Source organism: Rousettus aegyptiacus, unplaced genomic scaffold (assembly GCF_014176215.1).
Source record: "Rousettus aegyptiacus isolate mRouAeg1 unplaced genomic scaffold, mRouAeg1.p scaffold_m13_p_7, whole genome shotgun sequence".
NCBI lineage: Eukaryota > Metazoa > Chordata > Mammalia > Chiroptera > Pteropodidae > Rousettus > Rousettus aegyptiacus.
The window spans coordinates 36,251,785-36,277,639 of NW_023416310.1; the positions used below are offsets into that span (position 1 = coordinate 36,251,785).

At 35.3% G+C, this 25,855-nt stretch overlaps 1 protein-coding gene across 4 annotated transcripts in view; it reads left to right on the forward strand.

The window, feature by feature from the left end:
• Positions 1-3,651: 3,651 nt before the first annotated feature.
• Positions 3,652-25,855, forward strand: part of VRK2 (VRK serine/threonine kinase 2) — a 105,129-nt gene continuing 82,925 nt past the window's right edge. Inside the window, exons 1-2 of one of the 4 annotated variants that reach the window (XM_016165163.2) lie at positions 3,652-3,841; positions 5,555-5,695. In XM_016165163.2, coding sequence (XP_016020649.2) covers positions 5,560-5,695 — 136 coding nt within the window. In that variant the 5' untranslated portion in view covers positions 3,652-3,841; positions 5,555-5,559. Of the gene's footprint in view, positions 3,842-4,097; positions 4,273-5,551; positions 5,696-25,855 lie in introns of those variants that run through there. The other 3 variants (XM_016165161.2, XM_016165160.2, XM_036225091.1) reach the window with 3 other exon arrangements.

Sequence of the window (25,855 nt, forward strand, 5' to 3'; positions counted from 1 at the left end):
TGTATACCACTATTATCCATCCACTAATTTATTGGAATTTTAGTTGTTGCCAGTTTTTGGCTATTACATTTGAAGCCACAATAAACATTCATATACGAGTCTTTGTGTACATATAGTTTTACATTTCTCTTAGGTAAATATTTAGGAACTTTAATGCTGGGTCTATATTATTTATATAATTAATATTATACAAAACTGGCAAACTGTTTTTCAAAGTGGCTGTACCATTTCGCATCTCCATCAGCATTGTAAGAGAAGTATCCAGGAATGACTTACCTAGTTACTCTAGGCACTTACCAAAAGTTGGTATCTTAACAGTGTATTTTGAAAAGAAAAAGATTTTAATTTAACGAGGTTAATTCATCAATTTCTTCTTTTAGGTTTTCAGCTTATTTATTTATTTATTTTGGTGCATTCTACACAAACTCAAATATCACAAAGATTTACTAAATCCAAGATCATAAAGCCTTTCTTCTAGGTTTTCATCTGAAAGTTTTATAGTTTTAGCTCTTACATTTAGATTTAGGTCTATAATCAATTTCAAATTAATTTTATATGGAGTAAGAGTTAAGGGCTGAAGTTCTTATATATATATATGTATAAGTATATATGTATATACGTACTTACATATGTATATACGTATGTGTGTGTATATATATATTCTAACCTCATTTGTTTAATTTTCTGCCATTTCTGGTGTATTAGATTTGTATTTGTCCTACTACCCTCATGGTCATAAGATGACTGCAGAAATTCTAGGCATCATATCATTAGTGATATCCAGAAAAGATCATCACCTCTTTATAGAAGTATCCAGGAAACTTATCTTCACCTCTTATTACCTGTACTTCATACATGTTTACTTTCTAAACCAATTAGGAAAGGGGAATGGGACCATTATCATTCATTTATTCATTTAACAAGAAAATGGTATGTTTTCTATATTCATTCTAGGGGCTGGGAACACAGGAGTGAACAAAATAGTCAAAAATATTGTCTACTCTTGTGGAGCATACAACTTACAGGGAAGATTATTTCTCTGTTTTCAAAGTAAATAAATAACTTATATAATATGTTGTACAGTAGTAAGTGCTAGGAGTTAAAAAATGAAAAAGGGTCTATGAAGAAGTATCATGAGTAGGTTGACATTTTAGACATGTAATTAGGAAAAGTCTGAGAGTACTTTTGAATGAGACCTGAAGAAGTGACAGAGTACCAGATTGAATATCAGATTGAAAAGTGGGTCAGGCTGAAGGAGAGCTACACAGGTCCTGAGAACAGTAAGGAGGCCATAGTGGTTGGAGGGAGTAATAGGAAATGATGAGGGTGGGGCATGGGGAAAGGTGTAGAACCTGTTGAAGCCATTCTCAACTGATGGAAATTTTGGTAAAAATTATAAATTTTGGTAATGTCTGGGGACATTTTTGTTGTAATAACTTGCAGGGGAGGGGAGTGGTGAGACCCGGGGTGCTGCTAAATAACCTACAAGTTGTAGGAGAGTCTGCCTTTTGACTATCTTCCCTCTCAACAAATAATTATCTGACTTAAATGTCAATAGTGCCAAGGTTGAAAAATGCTTTTAGGTCATAGTAAAGACTGGCTAATACTGAGTGAATTAGAATGACGTGGAGTGTTTTGAGCAGAGAAATGATCTAATTTAAGCTTTTAAAAAGATCATGTGGCTGTTTGTTGTGAATAGACTAAAGGGGTAGAAGGGTAAGAAAAAGGATAGAATTTAGGAGGGGACTGCAATTATCCAGGAAAGAAGTGATGGTTTGGACCAGGATGATATAAAAAGGGGTGATCAGAAGTGATAGATTATGGATATATTTTGAAGGTTGAGCTACCAGGGACTTAGCAACTAAATGTTTGTGTCCTCCTAAAATTTGTATATTGAATCCTAATCTCCAGTGTGATGGTATTTGGAAGTGGGAACTTTGGGAGGTGATTGGGTTATGAACTTCCTAGACTTCAGAACTGTGAGAAATTCCTATTGTATATGATCCACCTAGTCTATAGTATTGTACTTTAGCAGCCTAAAAGACCATGACACTAAAATGCTGGAATATAGGTGTGAAGGAGAGGAGCTATGTATGACTCCTCAAGAGTAATGTTAAGGCTGATGCTGGAGCTGCATCTTCCCAAAGAAAGTAACCTGGAAGAGTGGGCAGAAACCTAAACATGTTTGGAATGGGGAAAAGAATGTCCATATGGATGTTTGGATAGGCAACCAATAGCATCTTATGGAAGAAAGAATGGATACTGTTGGATTTGTGAATGACTACCTCAAAGGGCACAATTATTCTACATACGGACTATTGAGTTCCTTTAAAAAAAATGTTTAAGAATGTCTTCTCATGCCATGTTTCATTTGGCGACAGTCTGATAGATATAGGAAGTCCTAAAACCTTATTCCATCAGTCATTAAAGGATTTTGAGTTTCCTTTCAGTATTTGCATCCCAAGTAATTACTCACTGCCTACAAAGTAAGCTGGTGTATTGTTTAATAAACTGGTTTCTATTTGTTTTGTCTACCCTATGAGTCCTTATTATGGGCTAGAAAACTACTTAACATATTTCTCTCAGTTATCTAACAATCTTACACCTAACAGCCTAATAAAGATCCTCTTTGGCCAAACTTTACTCAGGCTTCCCTGAACTTTTTCAACTAGTCCTGACTTTTGAACTTCCATCTTCTCTTTACATTGTCCAGTTTTAGCAAGCATCCTGCTAAATCAAAATCCCCTATCCTCCATAACTGATCACTCCTATATCTAATGGAGTTCCTCATCCTACATCATCCCCAGCTGATGTCTTATAACCTGGACCGCCTTCAGCAAGAATCCTGTTTAACCAGAATCTTACCCTTATCTTTGCTGTTGCCTCTTAGCTATTTTCCATACATTGACTTTCATCTTGCTACTCGGCCATACATTCCCACTTTATCTGGAACTGAAAGTAGTTTTCTCTTTTTGCAAAACTTTTAAATAAAGCTATTACCATTTTAATAAGTGTCAGAATAATTTTTTCTTTAACAAACCTTTAGCCTAAATAAGGTTATTTTCATTTCGCAGACAACAAAATTGAAGTTTTTTTTATAGTAATTACCTTTAATTAAGATGCCAATATGCCTCTGAGAACTTAAACGGTTGTTGGTACTCCTACTTATGCCAGGGTTCCTGCTCCCGAAGGCCTAGCTAGTATGATAGCTGTCTGTCTGATAAGTGCTCAGTAAGGACTTGCCCTCTGAGTTAGAAGCTCCAGGTTCTGAGACCAAGGATACAAGAGACCTAAAAGTCTTCCTACACAAATATCGTTTCACACCAAACTGATTTGATGGCTCATCCTCCAGACTCTGGAGGGCGAGGGTGGATGGCAATAATACAGCTCTCATTCTCGATTTAGACCCGCCGCTGCCTCTTTCTTTGGGCGTCACCACAGTGCGGTCCAGCAGCTGTAACGAAGGGACCGGCCTCGACCTGCGCGAGTCTGCGCGGGCCCCAGGGCCGACGCCTCCGCCCCGAGCAAGGCGGTGCCGGACGCCCGCAGCGGCGGGCCCACGTGCAGCGAAGCGCGTCCGGCCGCTCCCGAGGGCCGGCGCCGGGGCGGGCCCGCCTCCCCGCGCGATTGGAGGCCCGCGGCCCCGCCCGGCCCCGACAGGCAGGCGTGGGGCATCGCGCGCGGCCTGGCGGCGGGGACGTCCAGGGCCTGGTCCGCCTCCGCTTGCTCCCGGGTCCCAGCGCCTTGGGCAAGAGCCGGCACCACCGCGCTGCGCCCCAGGCCCGGGGAGGAGCTGCCGTCGGAGGGACAAGCCGGACCGGAAGGGGTCCCTGCTTCCGCGGTTGGTTCCTTACTTTTTCCTAACTGGGAGCGAGAACCCGTTCCTCCCCTCCCCCCCCCCCCCCCCCCCGCCCAGTTCGCGTTTGCCCCAAAGCGCCGGACGGAGAAGTTAGGCGAGGAAGGGGGAGGATTTTCTTTCGCGGGCACCGAGAGCGTGGAAGGTGGGACGGGAGTCGCCGGACGCCGGCAGGGGCGGGGCGTCATCGCGCCCGGCCGCAAGCCGGGTCCTGGCGCGCGTTCTGGCCTCTGGGTACCGGTTTGTCCCCAGAAACTCTTGTTGAGCGCTTTTCATCGTCGCCCTAAACAGAAACCCAGAAGTAGATGGGACACCGTGTCGGGGACTGGCCTGGAGGGGAAGCTGTCGCTTGCGTCTGGGAAAGTGAACTTGGGGCTCCGCGCCCAGGATGTGCTGAAGTTCTGATGCCCCAAACTGTATTTATCCTCTTTATACTTATTTAGAACTTATGCGCAGCTGAAAAGTTGTTCTTTGGAGACTTTAGGTTTTAAAACAAATATTTTTGGACTCCAGTATATATAAAGTGTTGGTCGTGGAGGAATCCCCACAAAACCTTTTAATACTTTAGGCTTAGCTTACTACCAAACTTCCTGGCTTCCCTTGTGTTAGCGTTAGGAGGAGGACAGGTGAATATTGTTAAAGATTTCAGCTGTGTTGCTTTGTCTACCTGAGACACTGCTGCTAAATAAATGATAGGGCTTTGGATTAAAGTAAATGAAGGAGGGAAAACCTATTAAAAGGAACACTTTCTTATTTGTAAGACAAGATGATAAAATGAAAACTTTTAATTTTCATTCAAAAGCACTCTCCAGTTTTTAAAAATTATTTGGAAATATTTAGAGGATTGCAGTTACCTTCACATTTAAATTAGTTTCAGGCATATATACGTGATATACCAACCCCCCACCCCCCCACCCCAAGAAATTTCCTTTTTCAGCCCCAGATCTCTCATTGTGAAATTCACTAACCTGTGTACAATTACAATTAATTGATTAAAGTTGTGTGACTGTACTGTGGAGTCTGTGCTTCTGTCGTTGGCAGTACGGCTTTAATCTCTAAGGCAGGGCAATTTTTACTTTGGTGAGGTTGAGGAAGGTGCAGGGTACAAAGAAAAAGGAAGAAGCTGAAAGAGGTGTGTAACAGCCTGAAACTACCCAGTGGCCTAGCGCTCCGCTAAATTATAAATCCATGAAAATCCCTGGCTCATTTAAATACTATGTGTCACTTGCTGTGTTTGGTGATGATGTCTATTGCCATCTTCTGTATTTTCCCAATCTAAAACTGTATTCTTTCATAGTGACTGAAGACCTCATCTTCACTTAGCATTTTCAGTGAAAGGAACATATACAATATATTTTCTCTTTGTTATCAGAAATTAACTCATAAGGTATACTCCTCACTGTTAATAGGTATTTTAGACCCTCGAAGTAAATTTTGGAAATGTAGAATTAAGTGACATTTAACAGGTTTGTTTTATAATATCAGCACTGCTTAGAATTCAATATTGTAATGTATGTGTATCTCCATTTTGAATATAGTGTGTGAGCTTTCTGAAACCCAGTCAACTCCAGAATCCTAATTTTTAGGAACCTGGGAAAGTGCCCCATAGAAGACATTTTGAAAAATGTATTTCAACTGGAGTTTTTATGTTGCTGTTGTTTTATTTTTAATCACTTATCTCCCCCCTTCTGCCAGCAGAAGTGATGCCACCAAGAAGAAATGAGAAGTACAAACTTCCTCTTGCACTTCCAGAAGGCAAGGTTCTGGATGATACAGAGGGAAAACAGTGGGTGCTGGGCAAGAAGATTGGCTCAGGAGGATTTGGATTGATATATTTAGGTAAGGTATAACTATGAATTACCAAATATTCTTACATATATGACCATAACTGTGCTTAATAATATTTCAAAATTGAAACTTTAAGTAAAATAGAATAAATGTACTTTAAGATGAAGATAGTTAATGTTTAGTAGAATGTCTAGTTTCAAGACATAGACCCCACTCCTTGTTGTCCATGTTTTTCTGAATGACTCTTAGAAGTCTTTTCAGAGCACAGTAACATAGCTTGCCAGACAAAATGTTAATGTTCTTTTTCGAGAGTGTGTTTTTCTGGAAACATTGCTTTTTACAGCTCGGAAACCAAAACCACAACTGTATAAATATGAACACTTTCCATTTGCAAATCTTAATGATTACTATTTAAGTTCCAGTCATATCTTCTTTTTTAATATTTATGATTATTTTTAATTTGGTATGGCTTTTTATCCCAGTTAACATTTGACATTGGCATCAGTGAGAGTGATACACATTCACTTGGGAGAAATTTATCTGTATTAGTTATTAGTAGTAGTGTTTCTCAACCTTTTAAAGTCCCTCTTTGGATAAACATAAAAACCTCACTTCCAAACTATATCTCCACATATCCTTATTTTTTTTAATTTATTTATTTTAATTAGTTTCAAGAATACAGTACATTGATTAGAAATCTGTATAGTTCATAAAACAATCCCAGTTGCTCCCTCCCTCCCCTGACCTTCCACCTAACCAATGTATTAATGCTAACTGCATTCCCTTTGCTGTACTCCCCATTCCTGTGACCATCCATCAGCTACTAATTTGTACTTCTTTAACCCTTCACCCCATTCTCTCAGCCCCCCAAACCCCTCTCCCCTCTGTTCATCACCAAATTGTCCACTATATTTGTGAGTCTGTTTTTGATTAGTTTGTTCTTTTTATTCCTTAGATTCCGCATGTAAGTGAAATAATATAGTGTTTATCTTTCTCTGTCTGACTTAAATACCTTCTAAGTCCATCAAAGCAATATGTTTTTCCATCCCCTTCCTTTTCATACATAGGGGTTTTGTTTTCTTATCCTTTCAGCCACTCTGTCTTTTGGTTGGAGCACTTAATTCTTTTCCATTTAAGGTACTTATTGATTGATAGGAATGTAGTTGTTACCATTCTTTATTCCTGTTTTTGTTACACAGTTTTTCTTCTTAAAGAAGTCCCTCCAACATTTCCTATAATACTGGCTTGGTGATGATAAAGTCCTTTAGCTTATTTTTGTTTGGGAAGTTCTTTATCTGTCCTTCAATTCTAAATAGCTTTGCTGGATTCAGTATTCTTGGTTGTAGATCCTGGGTCTTCATCCTGTTGAATATATATATATATATTTTTTTTTTTTGCCAAGCCCTTCTGTCCTGCATAGTTTCTTTTGAGAAATAGGCTGCCAGTCTTATGAGTGTTCCCTTATAGGTAACTATCTGTTTTTCTCTTGCCGCTTTTAATATTCTTTCTTCGTATTTAACCTTTGGCATTTTAATTATGTGTCTTGTTGTGGGCCTGTTTGAATCCCTGGTTTTTGGGATTCTCTGAGCCTCCTGGGGTTTTATGCCCATTTCCTTCACCAGGCTACGGAAGTTTTCCATCATTATTTCTTTAAACATCTATTCAGCATCTTGATTTTCTTCAGTTATACCAATCAGACAGATATTTGGATCCTTAATAGTGTCCCATACAGTCCTTAGATTATTTTTTTAGTCTTAGCATCTTATCTCTTGCCTTTCTGATTCAGTGTCCTGATTGGCTTTCCAGTCCACTAGAATAGGGCATTTCATCCTTTTCTTTATTCACTTTGTTTATTCCATTTAATATACTTCTCATCTCAGATGTATTTTTCATTTCAGCTGGTTCCTTTTTATAATTTCCATTTCCATTTTTATGTTTTTTATCTTTTTGTTGAAGTTTTCTGCACTTCCTAAAAGTTAATTGAGCATCTTTATAACCAGTGTTTTAAACTGCATCCGTTAGATTACTTGACTCCATTATCTGGATCTCTGTTGTGTTCTCTCATATGGCTTCTGCTTCTTTGTCTTCCCATTTTGGCTGTCTTTCCATGTCTGTTTCTATGTACTAAGCAAAGCTCTTAAGTCTCCTGGTTTTATTAGTGTGGATTGGAGAAGTAGGTGTCCAGTGGCACAGTCCTGAGGGGGGTTCAGCTGCAGGCCAAATTTAGCCCAAGCCTCTACACCTCCGGGGCCACCTCTTGAGATTCAGCAAGCAACCACAGATGCTGTGCTTATAGTTGCCTCAAAAGGCCACACCGGAAACCGAGGCCAGCTGCCTTCAGTGTGAGTCTAGGCGCTGCTCGGCAAGGCGCATGTGACTCACTGAGGATATACCTGGATGTGACTTGAGTGGGGTCGCGAGTTGGGGGAGGTTGGGTTTCAGGGAATCCTCTGGGCAGAGCTACCTCTGTTATCCAGTTTGATGACGTCACAGCTATGGCAGCATTGTGTCTGCACAGTGGTAGCAGGGAGGTCTCAACAGGGAACAAAGGATACTGCTGGTACTTCTGTACAGAGCGAGTCTCGCTTTGGCCCTCACTCCAACAATGTCTCCCTGTAAATCCCTGGTGCCCACTGCGCACAGCCGAATCGGCACTGGTGCTGAGAGCAAGCAGGTCTGTCATTGTGAAAATCCGCTCATGGACACGGCCCCTTTAAGAGGCTTTTGCTGCTGCCGTTGCCTCCATCTCACTCAGCTCAAGACCAGGCAGCCCTGCATCCTCACTCCATTCTACCTTCTGCCTTTGCAGGGTGATTTCTTGGATTTCTCCCTAGTTGTATGGCTTGTTCATCAAGATCCAAGGCGATTTTTCCTTGCTGTTCCTCCTTGTTTCTCTCACAACTTTGATTTGATCACCAGAGGGATGAACAGAGCCTCTATAATCTACACCATTTTTTTCCTCTCCCCTGGTCATTTCTTAATTAGGCTCCACTACGTAATAGTTCAAGACGTCTATTGTATAGAATGAATTAACTCCTCTTCTGTGTACGAAGAGTGGTACCAGTTATGTGCCATCTTTGGGATGATTGAAAAAATAGACAATATTATTTTCTCTGTTCTTTGGTACAGATAAGGAGCCCTTAGTATTCTTTCACACTGCATTTAAAACTGTTTAAATTACTCTGAATTTAAAAGGATGATTTAAGGCTACCTTAAATCTGTATTTTAATGATCAGGGATACCCATTACAAGACTGGATTTAATGAATAAGATATGATAAATATCAGTGATTTAGAAAAAATTCCACTTAAGGATAAATTCTCCTAAATGTATTGACTCATTCCATCTGTTTCTGTAGGAGATTAAGAAGTTGGTAAAAGATCTCTACTGGGGGAATCTTGGGTTCCTCATTAAACATTTCAAACTGTAGGGGAGGAATCACTTTCCCTCTATCTTCAGTAGTTGAGTTTATGAAATAAACTTGACAATAGGTAGATTAATAGGAGATAAGGTATACAAATTTATTTTCAATGTTACGTGAATGGGGATATCACAGGAAAAAAAAAATGAATATCCCAACAAGTGATGAGATTTGAGAGCTTATAAACCATCTTAATAGAGAACAGGAGAAGAGATGGAGGCTACTTAAGGGAGAGTAAATGAGTGTTAGGAGATGAATGGTTCCTTAGAAGAATAGATGGGGTAAATGATAGTTTGTGATGAAGTCTGGGAGTGTGGTCAACTTCTAATCTCTTCCTCAGTGATAAGAGTCAGTCTCTCTTGCTTGATGAAATTTTCCTGGAGGGGATTTATAACAATTGAGGTTTTATTGGAGGGATCTATCTTTAGGGAAATAATGGGAGTTTAGAAAAAGCCGCTTTCTGCATTTGCTATTTTTCAAGTCCTTTCAGCTTAAAAAGTACAGTTTACCCTTGAACAACATGGATTTGAACTCCATGGGCCTTCTTAAATGTTTTTTTTTTTTAATGTATTTTCCTTATGATTTTCTTTACAATTACTTTATTGTAAGAATGCAGCATATAATACAAATAACATAAAAATATGTGTAATTGACTGTTTATGTTATCAGGCTTTCGGTCAACAGGCTATTAGCTAAGTTTTTGGGAGTCAAATTATATGCAGATTTTTGATTGCAGGGGGATCATCACCCTAACCCGTGTGTTATTCAAGGGTTTAATGTAATCTTTACGTCAAAGGCATATTTTAGGGTGGCACATTCTGCCACCCTTCACAAACGAACGTTGTATGGATCATGAAGGATAAAACTTTTCTGATAAAATTGAGATTGTGGTTTTGAACAAACGAATGAAATTCAGTCAGTAAGTTATTAATCACCTCAGTGTCTAAACTAGTTGGAAAGATAAGACCACCAAAAATTTGGGCAAAATAAAGGACAGTCTCGCCATTTAAAGATTTCGAACTTGTTTGGAAAATGCTGTGATTCTAAGTATTAGATTGAGTTGCATAGGCAGCACTGATCAATAGAAATTTAACTCAAGTCGTAAATGTAATTTAAAATTTTCTAAGAACCATGTTTAAAAATGTAAAAAGAAACAGGTGAATTTTATTTCAATAATATATATTTAATCCAGTCTATCTAAAACATTGTCATTTCAACATGTTAATATTAAAAAAAAATTTACTTTTTTAGTTAAAATCTTTAAAGTCCAGGGTGTATCTAGTCATATTTCAAGGGCTCAGTAGCTACATATAGCTTAGTGGCTACCATATTGGATCATGCAGGTAAAGACCACGAGAGTACTTGGAGCCCACAGAGAGTAGAATTCTCTATGGAATAAGTGTTAATTGAGACTTTGAATTAGTGAATTCTTTTGTCTAGCAAAGAGTTAAGGTCTCTACCATAATGTCTTGACTCCGTCAGAGATACAGAGTCGAATCAATTATTTCCAATGTGGCTGAGATACAGCCTTGTGTAAGACAGCTTATCAGATGTACTTTTGGTTTGCTAATGTTTGAATTATTTGAGTAATTTCAAAGAACTACTGAAATGCACTGATCATAGTGATCTTATTTCTTTTTCTAAAAATGTAAATATATTTGAGTAAATTTAAGTGCACGTTTAAAATTAAATGTCTGTACCCATACATATATATATATGTATATATATATTTGTACATGTGTGTACACATACCCACTACTTGTGTGGTTCCTGTTGAGAAAAAGGGATTTATTTGCTCTGATATGTGATTAATTTGTCTCTCTTCAAATACAGAAAAATCTTTGCCTTTTTCAGTCTTAGTATGTGTCACATATTTTTTACTTTTTCATCATTACCAAAATAATATTTGTTCACAGTAATTTTCAAGGTTCCACGTATATGTAATACCCCTTACCATCTGAATTTTATAACCTGGATTCTGGAAATATTAGCTAGTGAACACCACTGGGGAAAGACCTTAAAAAAAGGTTTAGCTATTTTGAGGAACAGACTCCCTGCTTTAGAATACGTAACAAAGCTTTGTGTTCCAAAGGTTGTCATTGTCTCATCAAAAGTGGCACTGTTGAATCATAGAATAATCAGCCTTAACTTCATTAAACTTAGTTTTTATTATTTTTAAAGCTATCTGAGCAATCCATGTGATATATGATTTTTTTTTTTTTTTTGCATTTTACCGTGGTTCTCATCACTTCTCTTTCTCTCTCTCCCTCTATATTTATGAAGGAAGTGGGTAAATTCAGATTTTCCTTACTACCTTGTGTCCAGCTACATTCTTTCTAGTATTGTTCTTTCCAGATGCACTATTTTGGAAGATACGTCATTAGCGTTTGTTGCCTGAGACTGAAGAGAAACCAGCTTCTGTGTCTAAGGCACTGTGCAAATGCAGATCTCTAAAATGTTATTATTTGAGATCAATAGCCAAGGCCTTTCAGTAATCAGCAATTTACAGTAAAGGGGAAAGGGCAGAGAAGTTTGGTATTGTTAACTTGGAGATATTATGTACCTGTAGCATTAATAGAAATAGTTTAAGAGGGAAAAAAAGTTTGAATGGAAATACAAAGTCAAGATTTTCTTTGTATATGAAAAGAGAGGAGGGGAAAAGGAAGAAAGGTTTAGGGGGTGAGAAAAATCTCTGGCATTTTAGTATAAAATAAGAGAAAACGTGTATAAAACTCCAGGGGAGGAGAGAGAATGGAGTTTGAATTTTGCTCTCATAGATAGCATAAATAGAAGCATGGGTTTTGGTGTTGGTCAGATCTGGGTTGCTACGCTGCTTAAAAACTGTGTGACTTTCACCCAGTCATGAGTCTTTGTTTCTGTTCTGTATAACTGAATGATAATTGTGAGAATTAAATAAATAATGTTTTTAAAGAACTTGGAACTTGGTAAGCTCTTAAATGTAATTTATTTATTTAGAATTTCCCGTAGTCAGTGATGATTGGACTCTATGTGTGGTGCCTCAGGGGATTAGGATGGTGACAGAGACATCTATTCTTTTCTATTTATCCTGCCAAAGATTGTGATAGATTTAGTTACTAATGTGGTAAAACTAAGAATATAGAGAATATTGGTGGAAGACTATGACATTTTTACTTTCTGACAAATATATATATATATTTTCTCCTAAAATTTACAATAGTAGCCATGATAATATAGTGAAAAGTTTTCATTGAAGCTTCATCTGCTTTAGATATGAAAGATACCAGGTTTCAGGAATTAGTCAAAAATTCAGAAAAACAGAATTTTAAGTAATAAACTCCAGCCAAATTCCTTTGCAGGCTTATTAGATGAGTAAAAATAGAAATTATTTATCTTTGGAAGTTTTAGTTTTTTGAAGTTGGGCTTCAAAGCCTATTCAGCATCTCTAATATCAAGCACAGAGTAGATCTTCAACAGTTATTTGCCTCAGAGATTGAGACTGAGGTTGGAATATTTAACCCATGCAAGCCAGTTGGCTTTATTTTCTTCCATAATTATAAATGTCACCTTTAATTTCATCCTGTAATCTTACAGATATACTTTTAGTCACAAGAAAATCTGGGACAAGTTAACAATTATGGTTATCATCTAAAAGAATCTAGGTATGCTTTATTGACAGTAAATCAATAGCATTATCTTTTATGAAGAATATTACATTATTAGACCTAAAATGAACTCTGGTGAAGCCTTAAGACTAAGACATGTATCCATGGCTAAATGTTTAGAAAGTGACTTTCGTACATATTTTTGGTCATGCTCTCAAATTAGCTCAGTTTTGCTCTTTAGAAACATAGAAGGAATTTTTCCCCCGAGTAGAAAGAGGGTAGGAATACTAGAATTTTTGGAGATTACCAAAGTATAACTCATTTATGTTATTTTTAATGAAACAGACTTTTATTTATTAAGAAATAGAAAAAATAATTTATGCATGTGTGGTTTTTACTTATTTTACTTTTTAGTCAGTTATAAGGGATTGATTTTTAGGGTATGCAGGATAATGTTCACAAGAACTTAATGATGCTATCAACAAAGTGGAGTTACTGAAACACAGGTTGTTTCATTATACATTGCTGTGTTAAATGTTATTCTGCAGTGTTTTATAGAGAAGCTTTGAGATAAGCAGTCTTATATAACACAATGCCACACTGTGGTGCCACTACAGTTGTTACTAGGAGATTTTGCAAATGATACCGTAGGGGTGAAATCAAGAAGGAAATAAATATGAAATAAGGATAACATACTAGAAACTATAGTAGATGCAATGAATTAGTTTCCAGATGAATGTGTAGAGAAATAAGAGGTGATATACACTCAAAGGAGGCAGGGATCAGTTGTATTTTGTGAATTTAATATACTTGTTTGACCTACACATAAGAAATAAGAGTACCTAGAACATGTATTTTAATTTTGTATGTGCTGTCCTTAGGCTATTAATTTTGAGTTTTTAAAGAGAGTGCAGTGTTTATTTAACTATTGGTTAAGAAATCTAAGTATTTGCAAAAGTTTGGGTTCTTTGTATAAAAAGGGAGAGTTCTTCTAAAGCTTAGCTTTTGCTTTTCTTTTTCATTTTTTTTAAGTGTTGGACCTTTTTAATATAGTTTATATTATGGTTTTTATTTTCAACATTGTTACTGTTAAACTCTTTTGCCTTAAGGAAAGAATCACAAACTCTTCTGTTCTTCAGTGATTTATATATAATGTCTTTTCCACTGCACTTGTTACTATCTTGTAACTGTTTACAATGGTCAAGGTTTTAAAATTTGAAACCTATTGCTATAGGGAAATTTCTTCTTCATGAAATGAGATCACCTCTATTGCCTCACAATAAAAGAATTTTCAGCTTTTGAGAGCTTCTGGCTTCCTTTTGAAATATGGATAGACTTTTGCTTCTGAAGTGTTTTAGAGTATTTTTTCTTTAGATAGAGAAGAAGAGGAATAAATGGTAGGAAGTATGGTCCTTCTTTTAAGATAGAAATATCTGTGCTTATAAAATAAATGAGAAGAACAACTCTAAACCTCTAAATGGGATAACTCATTAGAAATTAGCTGTTTGGATGATGACAGTTTGTCTACTATCCACACTTAATGAAACGAAAGTATTTATAGATTTTATACTGTGTAGGTACTTGGTTTTGCAATTAAGTGTTCCTTTAGAATGTTTGTTCCTTATAACTCCATTATATAGACTGAATACAGTATTATAAGTGAAAGAGTATTTTTGGAGAAAAGATAGAAAATTCAGCAGTTATTTCAAGATAATTGTTGAAGATTTCCATTTTTTTAAAGATTGGCCTTTAGTTAGTCAGGTAGACTTATTTCTTTAACATCTCCATCAATACTTGAGGAAAAAGATTCCGTAGAAAGACATCCATTGAAGGCCAGAAACATCTACAGATGCAATGTGATCCCAAGCAATGAAGCATGTGGCCCTTCATTGGCATTATATGATAACAGGAGGATCTTCTGGCAGAAGAGCTGACTTTTGCTGCGTTCTGCATGCTGCCCCTCCAAACCCATCTTTGATTGGCACCTATGCCCTATTGAAACTGGCATCACACCTTCTGAATGGGCACAGTGCCAGGCTAGCAGATGGGTATGGGCAAAAGCCTGCCAGAAACCCAGTATGTGCATCAAGTTTAAGTATCAGGGGCCCAAACTTCCATCCAGGGATATAAAAACTGCAGTCTGTTGAGAGCTTTTTGTGCTTAAGGTTAAAGGACATGCCATTTCTACTCCAGCTTAGAGGTTGATTAATTTTGAAAGTCAAACAGGAACTCCTGTGGCTGTGTGAGGCAAATTCTATCTTTGGTGAATGAGAATTACTACTTCATGTAGGGAAGAGAAAGTATTGTAATGAAGTTTCCAATGAGAGTTACTCTCCTGCAAGTGCCTCCAGCACTTAAGCAGCATGCATTCGGTGGAGATGAATATTTCTATTCTCCAGCAGAGCCAGGTGCAGTCAAAGCCAGATCTTCAACCTGCTGCAGTAAAGAACCCTAAATTTAGAAAGGGCAGCAAAGTTTGGAAAAACTCCTTGATGGCAGCTATCACCATAACCGGATGTTTCACAAAAGTATGTAAAGGAGATGAAGGAAAAACTCCAAATAAAAACCCTTCAGAATACTTCAGCCTGAAACAGAAAAATCTTTAACAAACGAAAAATGAAAGTTTAGTCCTTTCTCCTTAATGCAGAAATTCTTTTGAGTTTTATAGCAATAAAAACTTAGTTTACCAAAATGTTAGATCCAACTTAATGCATAAGTAACAAAGCTTCCTAGTCTAACATTTATTTCATTGCATGTCTATCATGTATATAAACTTCACTTCTTGAATAATGGATTTTGCATAAAATTGAGTTCTAAATATCATATTCCTTATGATCGTCTCACACCAACTACAGAACAAGGCAGAAAAAGGGCGGGGGGAGGTCATCATTCTTTTTGATCACTTTAATCATATCCCCTAAATGCTCTTAAATTTATAGGAATGCCTGTAAGACCAGCTGTGGCCAAGAGAGGCTTTTCCTAATCTCCTTATAGCCATTGCTTTTCCTTTTCCACTGTGTAAACTTTATCTATGGAACAGATTCCATGAGACCGTTGTGAATACTTCAGCGTATTCAAAACATATAACTGCCACAAATTAAACTACTAAAACTAAAGCTGGTGCATTGTAACTGCCAAGTAAAACTGGCACGTCCCTCTGTCAGACTGCGGGAGAGTATGCCATACAGTCCTCAGAAAACACAATTCATCCAGAAGCACTCTTGTCACTTGCTCTGATATTAAACCAGAGAAAGTGACATTAATTAAAGAAGTGACATGAGCCAACAAAGGCAATGAAATTCTAAGCTTTGGCTCATGTGCAGACCTTAATCCAAGTTGCTCTGCTTAGGTATTGTGACCATTTCTGAAGAATAGTGTGGCTGCTTTCCCCCTTCCTCCTCTCATCTTTCCATTTTGAAACATCATTTTCAAGCAAGTAAAATTTCATAACTAGGATTGGGCTAGCCAGTTGGTACACTGGTAGTCATTGCAGGGTTTCCCAAAATGGTAGTGCGATGGCATGGATGCATTTCTGCACTTGGTAACTGCGTGAAATTAACAACTAGAGGCAAAGGAGGGTTGATTTAACAAAAAGGCAAGCAACAGCCAAAGAGAGCAGAGTACCTAGATTTGGTAGACCGAGAATGAGGGGAGTCTGCTGCTAGATCAGTTGTGAAAACAAATGGTGGCTGGTAAGCCTTATGAAAATTCTAACATGCTAAAGAGGCTAGCAGGGGAATAGCCGCAAGTTTTCTCTCTCTTTGTTCCCATAGTGTATTCTCTCCGTGCTTATCTTATCGTTTCATATGATTATTATTTGTACATTGTCTGATTCACCCTCGACAACTCTAGATGATAAACTCCTTGCAGGCATTCTTTCAGAGTGCTTAAACAACATCTTGCATATGATAGTTTTCCAAAAATGGTTAAAATAACTCTAGAACTAGTTTGATAGGGAAAAATCGTTTTCCCAACAACTAGGTTATCTGAGAGGAAATTTTGTGCTCTATATACTATAACATGTGGTATGGGTGTAAGACACTGGTTTTAGATTTAAAGATATTATTTAGATAGTTGGGGGGAGAGAGGTATCTGTTCATTCTCTTTTCAAGCATGTTTTTCAAATACAAGAAGCCTGTACTTAATCCATAGATTATAGGATATATTGGGAAAAGTCTACTTTGCTCAAAAATAGTGTAGAGAGAATTAAAAAATGGATATTGTATTAAGAGTAGACAGTTTTGTGTCTAGAGTAAAACAGTTCTACTGAGTAGCACTTAAGTCGACCTAATAGCAGGTATAAACGTTTGGAGGAAATGGATAGTGTTTATTGTTATCGATTGACTAGTCAGCATGTAACATGCATAAGAAATCTACTTTTACAATATAAACAGAGCTTTAATGGAAAATAAATTATTGGAATTTCTTTTAAACCAAATGAATGAAAGGTTTAATTAAGAGTTTTGTACATAGTCAGAAGCTTTTGCTATTGTTTCTGGACATAGGTATTTTATATTGGAGATCAGGAATTTTCTATGCGTGTAATTAGTCATGAAGTTTAATGTACATTTTTCACATCAGGCAGACAGTGTCTTCAAACAGACATCAGTGCTGCAAAGGAGCAAGAAAAGAGGCCAAAGTTGACACACACACACAGGCAAAACAGTGTAGGAAAAATCAACACGTTTTGCAAAATCAATCATTGAAAATGTGTCAGTGTTCAGGAGACTGTCTTTAATTTGCAATCCAAGTAAAAAAGAGTATTTAAATATGAGAGGCAGTATTATCGAGCTCAGCATGCCTGCTACCACTTGTTTGACTAGCTCAGAATAGAACACTGAGAGGCAAGGGCTCAAAGTTAAATGAACATTTATACATTTTAAAATCAAATGAAAGATTCAGAGTATATTCATGAATTAAAAATTTTTTCAGAACCCTAAATTTAATCAGCTGGAATTACTTCTAAAGTGTCATTCTATTTAACTTTTGGGAATGATGAATTTGCCTTTTAATAGGGAGGCTGTATTTTATCATGAAGATAAAACAAACTGTCTTTTGTTAATTATTCCCCAGAGACACTGGCCATTTTTCTCTCCTAGGCTTAGTGTGGAGTAAAGGCAGCTTTCCTGCAAATTTATTTCAATCAAGAGCAATTGTAAGCTACAACATGTGTGAAAGAGGCTCATGGAGTGCATAGCTTCCATTGTAGGTGTTCAGAGTGCCACCTAATGAAATTCTTACAGGTAATGTTTCCAAAGCCTTACTGAAGTGGCCATGAACATAGAACATAGAAAAGTAAAAAAGAATGAGAGAACCTCTGGTAAAGAGTAGCAGATCAGTCATGTGTGTCTGTGGTATCTGATAATTGCTAGGGACAGTTCTTGGCATCTTTTTGAGGAAATCATCGTCAACTACTACTAAAATCTTGGTGTGTGCCAAGCTCTGTGTTAAATGCTTAACATGCATTATTTCATTTAATCCTTCTAACAACTTAATAAGGAAGACTTTGAGGCCTAGGGAGATTAAGTAATTTGCCTCCATGCCAACGTTTTAATAATTGTCTCCTTTTACATTTGAACTCATATCTCTTTGCTGTATTGATTGATGCCCTTTATCAAAGAACACTTTGAATTAATCTTAGCCAGAGAAAATAGTGGCCGACAACATGCTCATGACATGCTCATTTCTAAAATAACAGTGCACTATCTAATTGATAGTATTGGCAGCTAATTTAAGAAATCTGTTAGTGATGATGCTAATAGTGTCATTTTCATTCAGATTGACAACTCGAGGTGTAGAGCTTCAGTGATAATGTTTTTAATATTACATTTACAAAATCTGTGAAAGAACATCTGATATTTATAGTAAATCTAATGTTAAGAACTGGAAAAATTACATAAAAATGTACTACACCCTGATCAAACAATATTTTTATCAAAAGAAAAGTGAGAATAGGTAACTAATAGTATATACAAACTGATGAGAAAAATTCGATGGATTTTCCTGCTTTTTCAAAAATGGGCACATTTGTCTAGTTTATAGGGATTTTGTGTGTTTAAGTCTAATAAGCAAAAAGAAGCCTTTTAAAATCCCTATGATACAATTTAAATAAACATAGAAATAGATATTTTTACAAATATTGAGTTATTCTGATCATGTCTTTTTCCCATTGGATAATAATTTAAAGATACACTATTTAAAAAACTAGGTCTTTTAAACAATAAAACAAAAAAAATACTTGGGTAAGTGAAATCTTGATAAAACATTTCCTTATAGAATTCATTCAGATACCAAAATATTTATAATAGAATAGTTTTTGAAAATTATTCATTTAAGATATTATATAATAGTGATTTATTACATACCTATAGATTTTATGAAAAAATATAACATTTTATGTAGAGGCAAATCTTTAGATGTTTTTAATGGAGAAGATGTACTGATCAGATATTGTAATGCTAATTTTTATGCTAGAATTTTTTTTCTTTGGCGTATATACATAGCAGGAAAGGAATGAACAAAATATACTACATTAGAATACATGTTTTTGAGCACTTATGGTGATATGGGGTTACAATTTCAATTTCTAGAGAATGTGAAGAAAGCTATTCATTGTACTTGATCTTTTTTCTGTTAAAAGATTGTGTTATAAATCTAACATAGATATCTAGTGTCAAATTACAATTGAGAATGTAAACCTTGTATCTTACAAAGTATTGGGAGACTGGTAGAAGGAAAATTAGTAATATATAGATGTCAAATTATAATGTACACCTGAAAATTATAAAATGGTATTAACCAGTGTTACCCCAATAAACTTAATTAAAAACAAAGAAGGAAAATTAGTAAAACCTACTAAAAAATCCCCACACAGTTTATTTCAAGAAAAATGAGACAAACTGAAGTTGTATATCTAATGGGCAAATGTTTCTGTGTGACACAAATAGGAAGAAAAGCATAATTAAAATACCAAAGGTTAAAGACAGAGAATCTTAAAAGCGGCCCTACAGGGGAGCTCTCATAAGACTGTCAGCTGATTTCTCAACAGAAGTTTTGCAGGCCAGAAGGGATCGACATGAAATATTCAGTGATGAAAAGCAAGAACCTACAACCAAGATTACCCAGCAAGATTATCATTTAGAATCAAAAGAGAGAAAGAGCTTACCAGACAAGAACATGCTAAAGGAGTTCATCACCACCAAACCTGTATTTCAAGAAATTCAGGGACTTCTTTAAGAAGAAGGAAAAAACATCAAAGATGTGGACAAGAAAATCTTGCAAAGAAAAATATTCCCACTGACAAAGGCAAACACATAAAGCAGAGGATCAACTACTAAAGCTCATACAAAGGTTAAAAGGCAAAAGTAGGAAGATGGTATAATCACAATAGTAAATTAAGGGATACAAACACACACACATAGAAAAGAAGTAAAACATAATGATAAGAACGTAAATTTGCAGGGGTTGAGTACAAATGTCATTGATTTTAGAATATGTTCAAATGTAAGTGACCATCAACTAAAAATAGACTGCTATAAAAATATCTTGGGTATATATTAGCCACAAACCAAAAATCTACATGAGATAATACATGAAGAGAAAGGAATCCAAACACAACACTACAGAAGGTCATCAACACAAAAGAGACAGAGCAATAGCATAAATGAACAATGAAGAACTACATAATACAATAAAATGGCAATAACTACATACATATTAATAATTAAATGTAAATGGATTAAATGCTCCAATCAAAAGACGAATGGACAATGACAATATAATGGAGTATTACTCAGCCATAATAGAGAATGAAATATTACCCTTTGTGATAGCATGGATGGACCTGGAGAGCACTGTGTTAGGTGAAATGTGTCAGAGAAAAACAAATGACATCTGATTTCAGTTATATGTGAAATCTGAAAAACAAAACAGAAACAAACACAGATACAGAGAACAAATTGATGGCTGCCAGATAGGAGAGGGATTTGGGGAGCTGGTTGAAAAAGGTGAAGAGATTAAAAAGTATAAATTGGCAGTTACAAAATTATCACAAGGTGTAAAGTACATTTTGGGGAATATAGTGAATAATATTGTAATGACTATATGGTATCAGGTACAAGACTTATCAGGGGTTCGCTTAGTTATATAAATGTCTAACTGCTATACACCTGAAACTAATGTTGAATGTCAACTGTAATTGAAAAAAAATTTTAAATACCATAATCAGGTGCCCAAAGAGAAATACTTAAAACAATAAAATATAAAGACTAAATGATCAATATTTTTCTTGCACAGGTAACTGAAGAATAAAATAAACAGGCTTTTTTTTTTAATTGTTTTACATTCCATACTAAAAATCATTATGAGAGCAAAACAATGATGTTCTATAATAGCAAAAATTTAATACAGCCAAGAAAAAATGTACTGATAGAATTGAATATGCCCAAAATGCTACTGTTTATGCTTAAAAAAGAGAGAAAAGCAGACATTTAATAAGAAATTGTTACAGATATAACTGGAGATATAAACAGATATAAAAAATAAATTAATTACCAGTATATCTTTACACTGGCCTCTGTGGAACCCAGGTATACAGGTGAAAGAGGGCTTTGGTCTTCTACCCTTGTTTCAACCTGAGCATTTCTATGATCTGTTCTATATATCAGGCTTCAAGAAAAATTTTATTACTAAAAGAGTCTTCCACAGATACAATATGTCTCTCCATTTCTTTAGGCCTTTGATTTCTTTCTTCAGCATTTTGTAGTTTTTAATATTTGTCCTGAATATGTACTGTTAGCCACCTATAATTATTGTTTTTCTTTTTAAATTTTCAGTGCTATTCAAAATAGTATTTTATAATTTTGGTTTCCAATTGTGCATTATTAGTATATAGAAATACAATTTTTTTTGTGTGTTGACCTTATGTCTCATGATCTTGGTAAACTTATTCTAGGATTATTTTATTTTTTTTTGGCAGAGTCTTTGGGATTTTTATATAGACAATAATGTTATCTGCTAATAGGGACTACTTTATTCTTTTCAATCTATATGACTTGTATTTTTCTTTACTCATTGCACTGGCTAGGACTTGAGTACTTATTGAATAGGAATGGTGAGTCCACATCCTTGACTTGTTTCCAGTTTTAGGGAGAAAGCATTCAGTCTCTCATTATTTAATATGACGTTAGCTATAGGGTTTGTTTGTTTGTGGTAGATATTCTTCAAGATGAAGAAGCTCAGCCCTAGTTTATTGAGTTTTTATCATGAATGGGTATTGAATTTGATCAAATGCTTTTTCTGCATTTCATTGATATATCAATATGATCATGTCATTTTTCTTTAGACTCTTAATATGGTGGATGATATTTATATCTGTCATGAGGGCTATTGGTCTGTAGTTTTTTTTTAAAATTAAATTTATTGTGGCACTGGTTAATAAAATTACATAGGTTTCAAGTGTATAATTCAACAATACATCATCTGTATACTGCATTGTGTGTTCACCACTCAAATATCCTTCCATTACCACAGATTTGACACCCTTTACCCTTACCTGTCTTCTCCAACCTCCCTTTCCTTGTATATTGGTTTGTAGTTTTCTCTTTTTTTGTCCTGCTGCCTATTGGGTTTTGGTTTCAGGGTAAGCTGGCTTCCAATAAATTGCAAATTATTCTCCCCTTTTCTGCTTTCTGGAAACGAGTATATAGAATTGGTGTTAGTCTTTTTAAAAATGTTTTATAGAATTATACAGTGAAGCCATCTGGGCTTAGAGATAACCTTTTTCAGAAGAGGTTTTTTTTTTTTTTAACCCTTTATTTTACTTTTGTTAGTGGTTTTGGGACTAATTTGGTTATGTCTTTCATCTTTAGTAACTTTTAGTAGTTTATGATTTTTAAGGAATGGCTCCATTTCATCTAAGTTGACAATTTATATGTATAGACTTGTTCATGGTATTATTATACTTTAAATGTCAGCAAGTTCTATAGTTTTATTTTGATGTGGGTTTATCAGTTGATCATTTCAAAGAAAGAGCTCTTGGTTTATGGATTTACGTTATTGTTTTGTTCCCAATTTCATTCATTTTTTTTTTTCTTTATTATTTCCTTTTATTTGCTTTGGGTTTAGTTTGCTCTTCTTTCTCTGAGTGGAAACTTACTTAAGTGAACCTTTCTTTCATAGTATAAGTATTCAATGCTAGAATTTGTATCTAAGCTCTTTGGCTGTGTCCCATACATTTTGATATGTTGTAATTGTTATATATTACATCTATGTTCATTCAAAATTCCTCAAACCAAGTTATAATTTTTACCTCAACTCTCAAATGTATTTTATTTCTGATAGTTATTTTTTCATATGATTTCTTTTTTTTTTTTTTTTTTTTTTTCTGAATATCTTTAGCAACTCTGATGTAGCAGGTCTGCTGGCTATGCAGAGTCTTTTAGTTTTTCTTCACTTGAGAATGTCTTCATTTAGCGTTAATTCCTGAGGATATTTTTGCTGGATATTGGACTAACAATTTTTTTTTTTTTAGCACTTCAAACATGTTGAGACATGTCCCTCTGGACTTCATAGAGTCTGATGAGAAATTCGCAGTCATTTGAGTGAATGTTCCTCTGTAGTTAATGTATCGTTTTACTCTGGCTCCTTTCAAGATTATTCTTTGTTTTTAACTTTCAGCATTTTGATTCTCTATGTCTGGGCATTGATTTCTTTGGGTTTATCATATTGGGGATTCACTGAACCATAGGTTTATATGCATATAAAACTTGAGGATTTCAGCCATTATCATCAAATATTTTTTCATCGCCCACTCTTTCTGTACTTCTGGGACTCCAATACAATGAATACTAAATCTATAGTTATTGGCTACAGGTTCTTGAAGCTCTGTTCAGTTTTTCTATATTTTTACTGTTTTTCAAGTCAGATAAATTTTTGTTGATCTGTCATCAAGTTAATCAAATTGATTATTGTACTTTTTCAGTTCCAAAAATATTATTTGATCTTTCTTTGTATCTTTTATGTCTTTGCTGCATTAACCTATCTTTCCATTTGTTACAAAAGTGTTTGCCTTTACTTGCTGGGGAATTTTTATAATCACTGCTCTTAAAGTCTTTATCAGATTAAACATTTGTATAACTTTGTCATTGGTGTCTTGAATTAGTGTGGTGCATTTGTTACAATTTATTAACCATTATTGATCCATTATTATGAACTAAAGTCCATAGTTTACATTGGAGTTCACTCATTGTGTTGTACAGTTTAATGAGTTTTGACAAATACATAATGTCAAGTATCCACAGTAGTTTCACTGTCCTGCATTTCTTTGTGTTCCACCTATTCATCTTTCGGCCCTCTGCCCTTAAACCCCTGGCAACCACCAGTCGTCTTGATGTTTCTATAATTTTACCTTTTCCAGAATTGTATTTCATGTGGCCATTTTAAACTGGCTTCTTTCACTAAGCAATATACATTTAAGTTTGCTGTGTTTTTTCATGGCATAGTAGCCTATTTTTTTTTTTTAATTGCTGACTATTATTCCATTGTGTGGATATACCACAAATTGCTTCTCTGTTCGCCTGTCGAATGGTATTAGGGTTGTTTCCAGTCTTTGGCAATTATTAATAAAGCTGATATAAACATTCTTGTGTAGATTTCTGTGTGTATATAGTTTTGAACTCCTTTGGGTAAATACCTAGGAGTGTAATTCCTGGATTATATTGTAAAACTATGTTTAGCTTTGTAAGAAACTGTTAATTGTCTTCCAAGATGGCCATACCATTTTGCAGTTCCACTAACAATGAGAGTTTCTGTTGCTCCACATTCTTGTCAGTGTTTTAGATTTTAGCCGTTCTAATAAATGTGTAATCGCATCTTATTGTTTTAAATTGCAATTTCCTGATGACATATTAAACATTTTTTTCATATGCTTACTTGCCATCTGTATATCTTCTTTGTGAAAGTGTCCAGATTTTGGCCTGTTTTTAAGTGGGTTATTGATTTTTTTTATTGTCGAGTTTTAGGAGTTCTTTGTATATTTAGGATACAAGTCTTGTTTATTATAACATGTGTTTTGCAAATATTTTTACCCGGATTGTGGGTGGTTTTTCATTGTCTTAATGGTGTCTTTTGCAGAGCAAAATTTTTAATCTTAACGAACTTCAACTAACCAATTTTTTTCTTTCAGAGATCCTACTTTTGGTGGTGTATTTAAAAACCCATCACCCTAGGTCACCTATATTTTCATTTATGCTATCTCTTCTACATGTTTTATAATTTTGTGTTTTATATTTAGGTCTCTGAACTATTTTGAGTTAATATTTATGTAAGGTCATTGTCTACATTCATTTTTTTGCAAGCGGATGTTCAGTTCCAGTGCTATTGGCTAAAAAGAGTACCCTTACTCTATTGAATTGCTGTTGTTCCTTTGTAAAGATCAGTTGACTATATTTGTATGGTTCTATTTCTAAGCTCTTTATTCTGATCCATTGATCTGTGTGTCTGTTCTTATGAAACTACCACACTGTCTTAATTATTGTAGCTTTATAGAAACCGTTGAAGTTGGGTAGTATAAGTCCTCTGACTTCATTTTCCTTTAATATTGTGTTGACTCTTCTGGATCTTTTGCCTTTCCACATAAGCTTTAGAATCAGTTTGTTGATATCCACAAAATTACTTGTTACTATTTCGAATAGGATTACATTAAATCTATAGATGAAGTTTTGTAGAACTGACTCCTTAAGAATATGAGTCATCCTATGAAGAGTGAATATCTACATATTTAGATCTTTGGTTTTTCATCAGACTTTCATAGTCTTTCTCATATAGGTATTGTACATATTTTGTTAGATTTATACCTATGCATTTTTTGCAGCCTCTTTATTGAGGTACAGTTGACAAAAATTATAATATTTAAAGTGTACAACATAATGATTTGATATACATATACACTGTGAAAGGATTCCCATAACTGACTTAATTAACAAATCTTATTACCTCACATATTTACTTTTTTTTTTTTCCTTTTTGGTGAGAACACTTAAGTTCAACTCTTAATATTTTTAATTGTACAATACAGTATTACCTACTATAGTCACTGTGTTATAGATTAGATCCTCAGACATTATTTATCTTATAACTGAAAATTGTATCTTTTTACCAGCCTATCTCTATTTCCTTTCACTGCCAAGCCCCTGGCAACCACCATTC